This window comes from Electrona antarctica (genome assembly GCF_951216825.1).
Source record: "Electrona antarctica genome assembly, chromosome: 20".
Lineage (NCBI taxonomy): Eukaryota > Metazoa > Chordata > Actinopteri > Myctophiformes > Myctophidae > Electrona > Electrona antarctica.
Window position 1 is genome coordinate 38,823,060 of NC_136801.1, and position 13,278 is coordinate 38,836,337.

Genomic DNA, 13,278 nt, shown 5'->3' on the forward strand with positions numbered 1-13,278 from the left:
ACAAGACGTTTGGTATGAGGTGGAAAAAAGACCCAATAAACCACTCTAAAATAGTTAAAATCATTAACCATTAATCATCATTATTTTATCAAAAATATCCAAAATGGCAAATTGACATGTAGCCATCATTAAATCTCTTTGCTTTGACTATCGTGACTATATTCCTCACTTGGTAAGGGAAATTAAACTCTACTGAGCTGTAACAACTATGGTTAACCTCTCCATGTCCTGCTGTATCAGAGTGTGAGGAGAGTAATCCACAACAACTCAACTAGTAGTTGAATAGACTGTTAACGAGCCCATCAGTGACAACATTCCGCACCTGGGCAGAGACAAAGCAGTCTACAGCAGGGCCATTAGCGGGGCAGGTGGGGGAGGGGGAGTAGCAGCGTTGTTTCCTTTTTGAAAATCATCTCGAGGAGCAAACTGTAGTCAACACATCAGATGATCGGATGAAGAACAGGCAGAGAGGTGAACTGAGATCCCAGAGTTGACCATTTTATTCAAACCAAAGACAGAGAGAGCTTCGCCGTGGGCCCTGAGCAGGAGCTCAGGAGCTCCTGACCGCAGCACGCGGCCAGTTAAAACTGAACCCTTTCATTTACAACATGACATGGTATATAGTACTTTTGCATAGACAGAGTTGAATTATAGGTGTGGTTAAGAATTACATACAGCGTTTGGCAGAGAGATAGCTGTCTCTCACAAACATCCTTGAAGGTTTCTTTGAGAAAAAAAGAATACTAATGTTGTCTCCTACACCTCAGACAGTTTAGAACAATGCCTAGCCCCAGGGTACTTCACTGAGAACCTCCGAGGTGATTGCTCTCAGAGACATGTTGGAGACATGTCTCTCACCAACCATGATCATCTTAGCACCGTGACCAAAATATAGTGTAATAATTGACAGAATATTGCAAATATATGGCTATGGACTATATATCCACGAGACCACACCACATATATCACTATAAAATACATTAGGCCTATATTCATAAATGTGTGCTAATTTCTCTCTCAGTTGGAATGGAGACAAATCTGAAATGGTAACCAGATAAGTGGCCATTTGAGAACATGATCCGAGTAGGAAAGAGAGAGAATACATCTTGTGATGTCAAAGTGCAATGTCAAAATAAAAAATATTAAAAAAAGGAAATAAAAAGAGCCTCATCAAGTAGAAAAAGTATTGTACCAAAAAATGAATTTAAAGTAATAAAAATCACTCACCCGCAAACATTATGACAATCAGTCACCAGAATACGGGTGTTTTCAATTCATCTGATGAAAGGAGATGTAGTTCGCACACCGGCCTTGAGCTAAACATTTTTATTTCATGGAGAAGAGGATACAACATTTCGACCCCTTCGGGTCTTCGTCAGGATATGTTCAATGAATCTAACATGGTTAAAATGGTGTTTGAAAATACAATGGGAAGCTTGTATATGGACTTCTGTTAAAATGGCCCCAAACTGTGAAATACCCCTTTCATATATTTGACCAATGGCTGCAGTAGCCATAATATATAAGAACGTACACAATATGTATTTTGTAACACGTTTTTTTTCATCCATACTTACAACACATGTACAAAATGTGATTATGTGCACTAATTTCTTCCCTGTCACAGACAATGTGTCTAATTTAAAATGTCTTGAAAAATGTCCAATAAGAAAACCCATTAACAAGTTAAACAAAATCGATCTATACATACAGCTGTATGGTCACAAAAAATATATATATATATATACCAAAGGCTTTTCCACACACATCACGATCATTTGGGTTTCTCTCCAGTGTGAATTCTCTGGTGTTTTTTAAGGTGTGCCATTTGAGAGAAGCGGTGACCACACTGATCACATCCATATGGTTTCTCTCCAGTGTGAATTCTATGGTGTCTTTTAAGGTTTTCTATTTGAGAGAAGTGTTGCCCACACTGATCACATTCATAGGGTTTCTCTCCTGTGTGAATTCTCTGGTGGCTTTTAAGGCTGGACATTTCAGAGAAGTGTTGTCCACACTGATCACATCCATAGGGTTTCTCTCCAGTATGAATTTTCTGGTGGCTTTTCAGGTTGGACTTGTCAGAGAAGTGTTGTCCACAATGATCACATCCATAGGGTTTCTCTCCTGTGTGAATTCTCTTGTGGCTTTTAAGGCTGGACATTTGAGAGAAGTGTTGTCCACACTGATCACATCCATAGGGTTTCTCTCCAGTGTGAATTCTCTGGTGTTTTTTAAGGTCGGACAGCTGAGAGAAGTGGTGGCCACACTGATCACATCCATATGGTTTCTCTCCAGTGTGAATTTTCTTGTGGCTTTTCAGGTTGGACTTGTTAGAGAAGTGTTGTCCACACTGATCACATCCATAGGGTTTCTCTCCAGTGTGAATTCTCTGGTGTTTTTTAAGGTCGGACAACTGAGAGAAGTGGTGGCCACACTGATCACATCCATATGGTTTCTCTCCAGTGTGAATTTTCTTGTGGCTTTTAAGGCTGGACATTTGAGAGAAGTGTTGTCCACACTGATCACATCCATAGGGTTTTTCTCCAGTGTGAATCCTCTGGTGTGATTTAAGATTTCCCATTGTAGGGAAGTGTTGTCCACACTGATCACATCCATAGGGTTTCTCTCCAGTGTGAATTCTCTGGTGCGTTTTAAGTTTGGACATTGTAGGGAAGTGTTGTCCACACTGATCACATCCATAGGGTTTCTCTCCAGTGTGAATTCTCTGGTGCTTTTTAAGTTTGGACATTGTAGGGAAGCGTTTTCCACACTGATCACAGCAGTGGCATTTTTTCTTAGCCAGGTTTCTTTGTTCATTCACCTCTGGAAGAACAGGGAAGCCAGACTGATGCAACACTGAATTGGAAAGAAAAGGGAAATGTTGTTTAGAGGCCTTCCTGGCAAAAAAAAATGGCAAAAACTAGTGTAGAGTTAATGGCCCTCATTTATCAATCGAGTGGAAATTCTGCCCCAAATTCGAGTGTAGGATTCGTAGTACACCCACGTCGGGTCGGCATTTACAAAGTGATCGCAGACAGCTGTTCCTTCCTAATTTCATTCCTAGCAGTGATAAATGTGACGGCTGAAATCAATCTGGCACGCCCTATAAAATCTAGCCGCGCCCTCGGTTTTGCGACATGAACAACTGCAATACGACCTGGAAACCATGGTTACAGGGGAAAAAAAGTTTCTGCTGCCCCCTCCCATACACACACACACACACACACACACACAGACGCACGCACGCACACGCAACTTGTTGTATCTTAAATAAATAAACCTGCATGAATTAAATAAAGCTGTAGGACTACCCTGTCTGTTTCTCCTCTCGCTTCGCTTCCCTTGCTGCACGCCTCACCCCCTGCACGCACGCACGCACGCACATATCGCAATTTGCAAGCAACTGTCACTGTGTTGTTAGTTGTATATTAAATTATTAAAGTCTTTATTCATTTAATATACAACAAGATATATTAGTGAACGAAAACCTGAACCTGTGAACCATGAATTATATAACAAATAGGCGCGCACGCGCTGCTGTTTTGCAAGGTGCATCTCCTGTCCTGTCTGTCTCTCTCTATCACTGTGGTCCGTCCGTGACACCGTGACCAATTGACCATGCACGTCCGACAGTCTATTTAAATTGCCTCGCTGTCAACTGTCAATTATATGAATATTGCAGCCAAAACCGTATAGCCTCATGTGGCACTGGACAGTGGTGTTGGTGTGGTGGGCTGCAGGCTGGCTTAGGCTATACTATCTCCGATGCGTTCCCACGGCACATTTGGCATTAGAGCGACGCGTCGGGTTTATTAAACGAGGAGGAGATTGCACATACTGTAACTCCAGAAAGACATCGGCCTGCTGTAGATTCGGCTACAGTAGGCTACCCAAGTTGGGACTCTCCGCAGCTTCAGCGCTGCACTATACTCTCCATGGAAATATTTCAGCACAGACAGCCCAAATCCTCGCATGTATGCGCTCATCATGCAAAACACTGTTTAAATGGCTTACGCATCTAACTTGCAACATTGTTTTTAAATGCGCGATTTTAATTGCTTGCTTGTAAAGTTGGAAATCTCCTGCTAATTTCATATGACACAAAGACACATCGTTGATGTATTCCTTTACTTTTTTTTCCTTTTTTACATTTAGCCCATAATTATACATAGTTTTATATAAACATTTTAGGAGTGAATACATATGTTTCGATGCCTGCGACAGCCTCTCAGCTGGTCAAACAATGCTGCTCCGCTGTTCTACGACAGAAAAACAGGTGAGGACAAAGCGTACGACAGCTCCCGACCAGACGTGGTTTTTGTCCTGGCTCAAGTTCAAAATCAAACGTTGGCGCAAATCATAAATGCCGAAAATTGCGGTAATTTCGGCGTACACCCATATTTTGGCGTACGCACGGTTGATAAATGAGGGCCAATGTACCTAATTATCAATTTAGCATCCATTTATATTTCGATTCCACAATCGTTTTATATTCTAGAAAAGACACAAAACTGGTAGTCAATGCTAAAATAAATCAAAACAAACAAATGACTAGATAAAAAAAAACATCCTTATGGCATACTGTATATCCATATAGACACAGTAAGTATAACTTACAGAGGTCTTGGTGATCATCGGGTCCTCTCTGTTGAGCAGAATCATTTGAGGTGGCGTTGAGAGAGTCCATCTTCACTTCAAGCCTGGAGTCAGATGAGATCAGAAAGTATTGATATCCTGAACGGACAACTACAAACTCTTCAATTCAGAGTTACTTTTTTTGTTATATAAACTCAACAAAAGTTCGGAAACTTAACTTTGGTCCATTATTTCTCCACTTTATTAATAATACCAATTGGTATTGTATTTTATATAATTGTAATCGTTGATTAGTCACCTTTACAACAAGGTATAGATTGTAAGGATCGGGTGTTCGTGGAATGAGCAACACATAGCTAAATGTGTGGGTAACACCTCCAAAAAATGTGCCAAAATGACAAATGGTTGGTATTCAACCCTTGCTTCGAGTTGCTTAGTGGATTGGATGAATTAACTCTCAGACAGTGATAAGGAAAAAACACATATTGGCCATTTTCACACGTACTAATTGTACACTCAGTGTTAGGGAACTCAGTAGCGGGTGGAAGATCCAAAAGCAGCTGCAACAGCTTGGCATGGTATGGGGCAGTATCTCTCTCACAGGCAAGTCAGAACAGTCAGAACTTGAGGTTGTCATCATTGAATGCAATTTCAAATGCAGTGAGATATCGGGATGAGATTCTGGAGCCACTATCCCATATTTTCAGAATCTGGGCCCTAACGCCATCCTCCAGGATGACAACACTCGCCCCTACAGAGCCAGTATCTTCACAGAGTTAAGTAGCCTACCTCCAGAATTTGGGAGTAGAGTGGATGGAATGGCCTGCCGTGAGTCCAGACCTCAACCCATTTGAACACTTGTGGGATCAGTTTGGATGTGCTGTACATGCTAGAGCGACCAACAGAACCATGTTGGATGACTTGCAACACAATATGGCTGAGGAATGGGATGCCATCCCACAACAAAATGTGGCTAGGTTTGGTGACCAGCATGGTGCCAAGCTGTTGCAGCTGCTTTTGGATCTTCCACCCGCTATACTGAGTTCCCTAACACTGAGTGGAAAATTAATAAAGTGAAAAAATGACCAATATGTGCTTTTACCTCCCTTATTACTGTGGGAGAGTGCAATCATCCAATCCACTAAGCAACTCAAAGCAAGAAAGCAAGGAATACCAACCACTTTTTGGCAAATGTTTTGGAGGAGCTACCCACACGTTTAGCTGTGTTGCTCATTCCACGAACATCCGATCCTTACAATCTATACCACGTTGTAAAGGTGACTAATCAAAGATTAATATTATATAAAATAAAATACCAATTGGTATTATTAAAGTGGAGAAATAATGAACCAAAGTTAAGTTTCCGAACTTTTGTTGCCGAGTTCATATATTTACTTCCGTTAATTTTCTTTTCCTCAAAAACAATTCACCCGTCCATTGGTTACTGTTGGGTGACTGTTGCTGCTCAAGAGTTCCAAGATTTCATATAGTTACATGTTAAAAATGAATAAATAAAAAAGAATCAACGCATGACCGTCACCATATAGATAGCCCATCTTTTTTTTTAAAGCTGTAAATGTGAATAGCAAAGACTACAGAAATGTTTAATCCAAAACTCACCACTCTGAGGTCTGAAAAAAATCATTAACATGGTGAAACACATCTCGATGATGTCATCAAGATGTGTTTCACCATGTTAATGATTTTTTTTCATAATTACAGTTCTAGGAAACTCAGAATAGGGGGACTTTTTTATTATTTCCACACAACAGCTCTAAGGTATATTAATGACATAGTAAAATGTTGAAAATGGGTGGTTTTCCCCTTTAAAGGGATATTTCACTTTCAAAAAATCTTTTAGTCATCCAGTCTACTCAGGCTTATGTGAACACCTCAGACAGTTTTTAAGTCGCTCGATTCAGTAATTACTAGTATTTGATTTTAGCTGCCCCACCCCCTCCCTATACAAACTTCAAACTCTATTTTAAACATGTTAGATTCATCAAAAACCATGTTGACTGATGTTGTCCTTCTAATACGTGAGGGGGCCGTGGTTTTTCATTTACTGTTTCCATTTATTTTTAAATATTGTTTTGGAAAAGAATGAGGAGGAGGCAGCAGACCACACTGCGTGATGGAGGAGACAACAGAATCAAACAATATTTAAAAATAGTCCTTAGGTCCTTGACATGAAAACCTTTGGGAACCACTGTATTAAATTACATCAAACTCACCAACAATGCAGCTGTCCAAAAAGCTCTAAGTGGTACTGCCGCAGAATGGTAGCCCTGGTTGTCCCGAGTTCACACTTCTTCACATTGCCACAGTGTCTGGAGGCACAGAAGACAACGTAGCTATAACACATGCCGTCATGCTTCACAAAACATATTTTCAGATGAAAAACAACTTTGTTTGACATTTCTAGGCTGCATATACATGCTGTACCATGCCTAAATTGTATGAGGCCTTAATTGACCTTATGCACACATCTAGGTGCAATTTCCCATTGACAGCAGCAGCCCCTGTTTGAAATTAAAATGTTTACTTATAATACATGCTGTAAACACCAAAAATAAACGATAAAAGCTAACACTTTGCTATTCAGCTGTAACTGAATAGCAAAGACTACATACATGTTTAATGCTGATCCAACCTCAAACTCACAATATGTTCGACCACTTGGACAGTAGCAATTCTAGTTGGGTCACCTGAAGGGGGAAAAAAACAACAAGCTGTTCTCAGTTGCCACAAGACATAATTTTGCACTGGCCTCATAGAAGACCACATGCACACCTCTGCCAGCGATGTGGTACCTAGATAAAATTTCCCATTGACAGCCCATCCAACCAAACAGAAAAGTCCTATCTGAGTGTATTAAACCATTGGTTCTCAAAGTGGGGTCCACTCCATGGGTCCTTGAGGGAGTTCCAGGGGGTCCCCAGCTAAATTATGGAAATGGAACCAGTCCTTTTGTACTCTTGAGTAAAATTAACATTGATTTTACAATATAAATTGGGGGTCCCAGAGATAGAAATGCCATTAAATGGCGGTCTGTAGACTAATATGCAGTGTTGGGTGTAATGGTGCTATTAATAACGGCGTTATGTAACGGACTACTTTTATTGGTAAGGAATAGTTAGTTTTGCAATTTAGTAGTTTGTTACTTAGTTACTTTTTCAAAACAGTAATCCCGTTACTATAATGTGTCCCTGTTCATTTTGTGTGCAAGATTTAAAAATAATAAAGCCCCGACTGCCCACGGAGTCTATTTCTCCTGCCTTCTGTGTGATTTGTCTTCCCAAGCCCCAACGCGCAGCGCATAGTATAGCCTACTATCCTGCGTCTACTACATCCTGTAAGTTCACTTAAGAAATAAAAGTATTGTTACAAGTAGCTTTTATTTTGAAGAGGAAGAGGAAGTTGTTTCGGTTGTAGCCAGCTACCATGACAGTGCCGGTGTTGGAATAATAATAACATGCTTTAAGCCCAAAAAACGCATGCGTCTTTGACTTAAACAATGTAGGCTAAACACTTTGGAATTACGTTAAACATGGTAGATCCTCCGTGGCTGCGTCATTAGGTGAGTACTAGTTTAATGAATTGTTTAAGTTTCATAGTAACATTCATCATCAACAGGCTGTTGTTGATGCCCCCCTAGCTCCATGGTTCACATGACGCTCGTACTTCACGAGCATGACAGTCATGTTTCAGGGCTAATGGCCCCCCAAAATAACAGGTTACAGGATTCTCATTCTGTTACTGTCACTGCCTGCAAGGATGGCCGCCGTGCCATTTCTTATAAACTATGTAGTTCATACGTGGGTCCACGGTGGTGGTGGTGTTGTTGTTGTTCATTCGCCGCGGTGCGCGCCGTGGAGAGGGCATTGTGCGAGCTGCTGGCTGGTTGGAGCGCAGCGCAACAGCCTTTCTGTCCAGTCCTATTGTGGCGAATTATATTCGTTAAATAAAGAGAGCTGTAAAGGGGATATTGTCTAATGTCTATGGTCAGCTCATGGTGTGTATCATTCCCGTTTTTAACCATAGCGTTAATTAGGGCAGTAATAATGCGGCGCCTAATAACCTACAATGTAAACAACAGTAAGCATGATGCTTGCGCCATTAATAATTTCACAGACTCTCAAATATAGCAACGTTACTGACTTTACATGCTTCACGTACACCAACAAGTTAACAGTTAAAGCAGAGCACATACACCTTAGCCTACTACCTACCAGCGACCCAAAATGGGGTCTCATGCAAACACTGAGATAGCATGAGAGTAGCCTATGTGAACGAAAGTACCGAGGCTAGCATGAGAGCCAAATAAAGCCGTTTGGGTCGACTTTGTTAAACGACATAATGTACAAAGAAAAGCACTGTATACATTTGACATATTAGTATTATCATTATATTTGGCACAGTTAGACTCACGTTAACTTCATGTGTCTTGAGCCCGCGCAAAGAAAAAACAAACAACATTTGGCCGGCCACATAGCCCACAACACAATTTCCCCCCATCAAAATGCAGCTCTAAAATCGAACAATGTTATTAACCCACTGATTTTAACTTCACATTTACAACAAAAAAGAAGAAAGGGGAGAGCACAATACCTTTATAATGTCTCGCAAACGACTTGAACCAGCCTTTAGTTTTTCACTGTCTGCACTGCAGCATTCAAATTTTAAACGAGTGGAAAAAATCCCGGGCGTTTGCAGGAAGTGAGCACCAGGGAATTCTGGGATTCGGAGTTCTCTTGCGCAACTCGGAGAGAGGCGTGGTTTCATGGGACCCTGGGAGTTTTCACTGGAACTCATTTTCATTGGGTTTTTAAATTACATTATTGATAAGACTTGAGTTACATGAATTGAATATAAATGCATAATGTTAAATGAATAGATTTTGTATAAGCACAATTAATAATAGTTCAGTTATATCAATTCATACATTTGCATATCTTATAATTAAATACATTTAAATAAAGCCAACACAATGTAAATGTATCACATCCGGCACTATTAATAATATTTGAGTTATATCAATTAAATGTATATGCCTATGCCTTAATTTAAAGTAATTAAATAAATGTGCCACATTTATAGGGGGCTTGGATCAGTTTTTTGAGTGTGCCATTAAATGGTGGTCTGTAGCCTAATGCATGTCAAACTGGGGGTCCTGTACAAATCTTCTCTTATGGAGGTCCCTAGAATATCTATTCAAATGGGGGTCTGAGAGAAGGCTCTAGCAGTGATTCTCAACCTGTTTAATTTCAAGGACCCTCAGCGGTGCCCGTGGGGCCTCTACAGCGGTGCCCGTTGGGCACTGGGGGAGGCATATTATGGTCCGACGGAGCATTGGTTCGACATGCGTCCGCACCTCGGACTAACGCCTGCTCCCGTGCTTTTGGTTATGGTTAGGTTAGGGTTTGAGGTGGGTTGTCGTTTTTCGGACCAATGACTAGTCGGACCAACCACATGCACCCGGGCACATGGCCTAATTGCAACGATGCAAGTTGGAAATGTATGCCCCACCCAGATATTATGTCTGTGTCCCTTTTATGCCCATATATGGAGTTCTTTGTCAGGCATGCCCAAATATGGAGTCTATGCAGACGTCAGAACATCATAGTGATGTAACAGGCCAGCTCCATATATAGCGATCTAGGGGTGATCAGGTGTGATCAATCGGCTAATTTGGGCCCTGACCTGTCCAGAGCCTGTGGTGCCCGTTGGGCACTGGCCTACTTGGAACTATGCAAGATGGAAAGGTATGCCCCACCCAGTTATTATGTCTGTGTCCCTTTTATGGCCATATGGAGTACTTTGTCAGGCATTCCCAAATATGGAGGCTATGCAGACGTCAGAATGATGTCAGAACAAGCCAGCTCCATATGGACCCTGGGCAGGGGCCCTGTCCAGAGCCCGGGCAGAGGCCTTTTTGGGGCGGTTCTGGACATGATATAGGCTACTTCAATGGTTCCCAAAGTGGGGTCCGGGGACCCCTAGGGGTCCTTGAGAGAGTTCCAGAGGGTCCCCAGCTAAATGATGATTAGGAACCAAATGGACCCTTATGGCTCTGTAACGCAGAGTGTACAAATGTACCAAAGTGTACACTCTCAGAGTTAAATGAACTGATTTTACAACATGCATTGGGGTCCCAGAGATAGAAATGACATTAAATGGGGGTCCGTAGCCTAATTCAGGTCAAACCTGGGGGTCCTTGAAATGAAAATCAGTGAAAATCACTGCCAGAGCCATACAAATCTTCTCTTATGGGGCTTCCTTGGCATATATTTTCTAATGGGGGTCCGCGGGCTAATGAGTGTCAATTTGGGGGTCCTTGACTTGAAAAAGTTTGGGAACCACTGGGCTACTTTACAAGTTTTCTGAACATGATGAAAATAAAGAAAGCAAATGAAATGATCTAGTATGAAACATTATTTCATATATAATGAAATAAAACAGCATCACATTTGTTAAACGTATATGGCGTGTTTTATTAAACAATTTCAAAAGCATTAGAAATACAAATTGAACATCAGCTATGATAATAATTGAGTACCACAGACGAATAACAGTCTAAGTCCACACTATTGATCCATAATATATAAATGATAGATAAGGGTTCAGGACAACAAGGCCTTTTCGTGGAGGGGTCAGTCTGAAATTTGGACTTAGACTGTTTTTCGTCTGTGGTACTCAATTGTTGATCTGATTGATAGCTAGATTACTGGCCAATCTGAGTCTTAAAGGAGATTTAAATGAGATTCTGTTGAGATCTCTTTTACAGATCAACAGAGGTTGTTGTGAGACAAAGCTGAGATGTATCTAAAAGGCTTAAATGAGATTTAAATGAGATAATGTTGAGAGCTCTCTCTGAGCTAAGTTTGAGACGCAACAAGTATGCTAAATTGAGCAACATTTGAGCCATGATTGAGATCTCCTTTATAGATCATTAGAGGTTCCATCTGAGACATGTTTCTCAGCAGAAAATGATGAGAAACAGGAGCCATGGCTGAGATCTCCTTTTTGTATCACATTGATCTCATTTATGGCTTGAGAAACCAACGAGAAATAGACGAGCTCTCAATCTTGGATTCTGCTTTCCTCTGGGTCATGATGTCTATGCCGTTTTTAGCCCAAGGAGTGTTTTTTGTGCAAAACGAATGCTTGGAATGGATTCAGAATCATGAAAAACCCCTAGTTTGACATGTAACATTCTACTTAAAGCACAAGGAACGTTTGACATTTTTGCCTGCCATAGGATGTTAATGGTATAGGGCCACAAGAAACCCCTATAAAAAATGTATAGGCCTATGTATATCTAGACAATATTTTAGGCCAATAAAAAAGACTATACCATTTTCCCCATTTTAAACAAAAGAAGCCTGTCGGCTGCCGGACTATTGTGCATGCAGGGCATCGGAATGGAGGGTCTGCAGTCAGTCGCAGAGAGGAGAATCAGGGACAAACTGATCTCCATGCTGGCTATAATAACCCCTTGCAGGATTCTACCAGTCTGTTGTAGCCAGCTGTATAGAGCTGTTTTATGCAGTGGTATATGTTGGGGTTAGGCTGGGGGGTGGGGTGGGTGTTAAAGGGGCCACTTCACCCTTTTTGCAACCAGATCTTATTTTAATGACGTTTGGGAGACAAGAAACACTTTCCTGGGGTTTTTATGTGGGTAATATGTGTTTTTATTAGATATTTCAGTATTTCAAAGTGTCCATGGGCTCCATGATGTCATGGACACTGGGCTCACTTATTTCCTGGACTACATGTTGTCTCAGTAAGACAGCCCTCCCCCCTATCCACAAGGAGGAGCAGTGGACCAAATCATTATGGGAATTGTAGTTCAGGAAGGAAGTGAGCCCAGTGTCCATAGCCAAATTACAATACCCCAAGTCTCGGTCACTCGCTCACTCACACTCGTCTCTTAGGGACGAAATCGAAATCAAATATTATTCGTAGACTATAGGTGTCTGCCTCAGCACCGCACCAAGGTCGAATAATAATAATGTTTTCCACAGAGAGGCAGATAATGTAAGATGCCACGGAATGTAGCATACAGGAGATATCTCACTGAGCAGAGAGGGCAGTGGGATCAATGTGACATGAAAAGTAATATGAAGATTTATAATTATGCAGGGCACATGTAAACTCATTCACAAACAACAAATCTACAAAGTCTTAAAGGAGCATTCAGTGATTTGGGTGATTTGGAAAACCACCCAGTCCGCCCCAGTAACAAAATGTGCACATGCACGCTCTACAGTGGGGGGAAGTGCAACAGGCCAACAGCATGTGCACCAAGGCGCGCCCCTACTCGATCATGATTGGAGGAAGGCCCCACTCATCCTGATTGGATGAAGGTTTTGCCACCCGCCACCAAAACTGAAACTAGGGTTTTTTGACCCCAGGGGCTCACTGGGGACAGGGAGGAACTCCTTATATGGTCAGCACACTCTATAGTAGGGAGGATTATCCAGAAAAAAGAAAAAATAAGTGATATTTGAATTAAGTCAAATCACTGAATATACCTTTAAAATATTATCCATCACGCGCAACAATTTATTTAGTGCTACCAACAACCACCCACCCATCCCCCCACACCCCGGTTCTGTCAACCTGAGTATGAGTGCAAGCACTTCATTGGTGATGCTTTCTATTCCATTCAAAGAT

At 41.4% G+C, this 13,278-nt stretch overlaps 1 protein-coding gene across 1 annotated transcript; it reads right to left on the reverse strand.

Annotated features, from left to right (window-relative positions):
• Positions 1-566: 566 nt before the first annotated feature.
• LOC306912993 (uncharacterized protein) lies at positions 567-9,145 on the reverse strand. Its single transcript, XM_079489482.1, has 5 exons — positions 9,031-9,145; positions 7,264-7,307; positions 6,834-6,929; positions 4,621-4,703; positions 567-2,859 (listed from the first exon to the last, which is right to left on the reverse strand). The coding sequence occupies exons 1-5, from the start codon at positions 9,115-9,117 to the stop codon at positions 1,775-1,777; spliced, it is 1,395 nt and encodes a 464-aa protein (XP_079345608.1). The 5' UTR covers positions 9,118-9,145; the 3' UTR covers positions 567-1,774.
• Between the last annotated feature and the right edge of the window lie 4,133 nt (positions 9,146-13,278).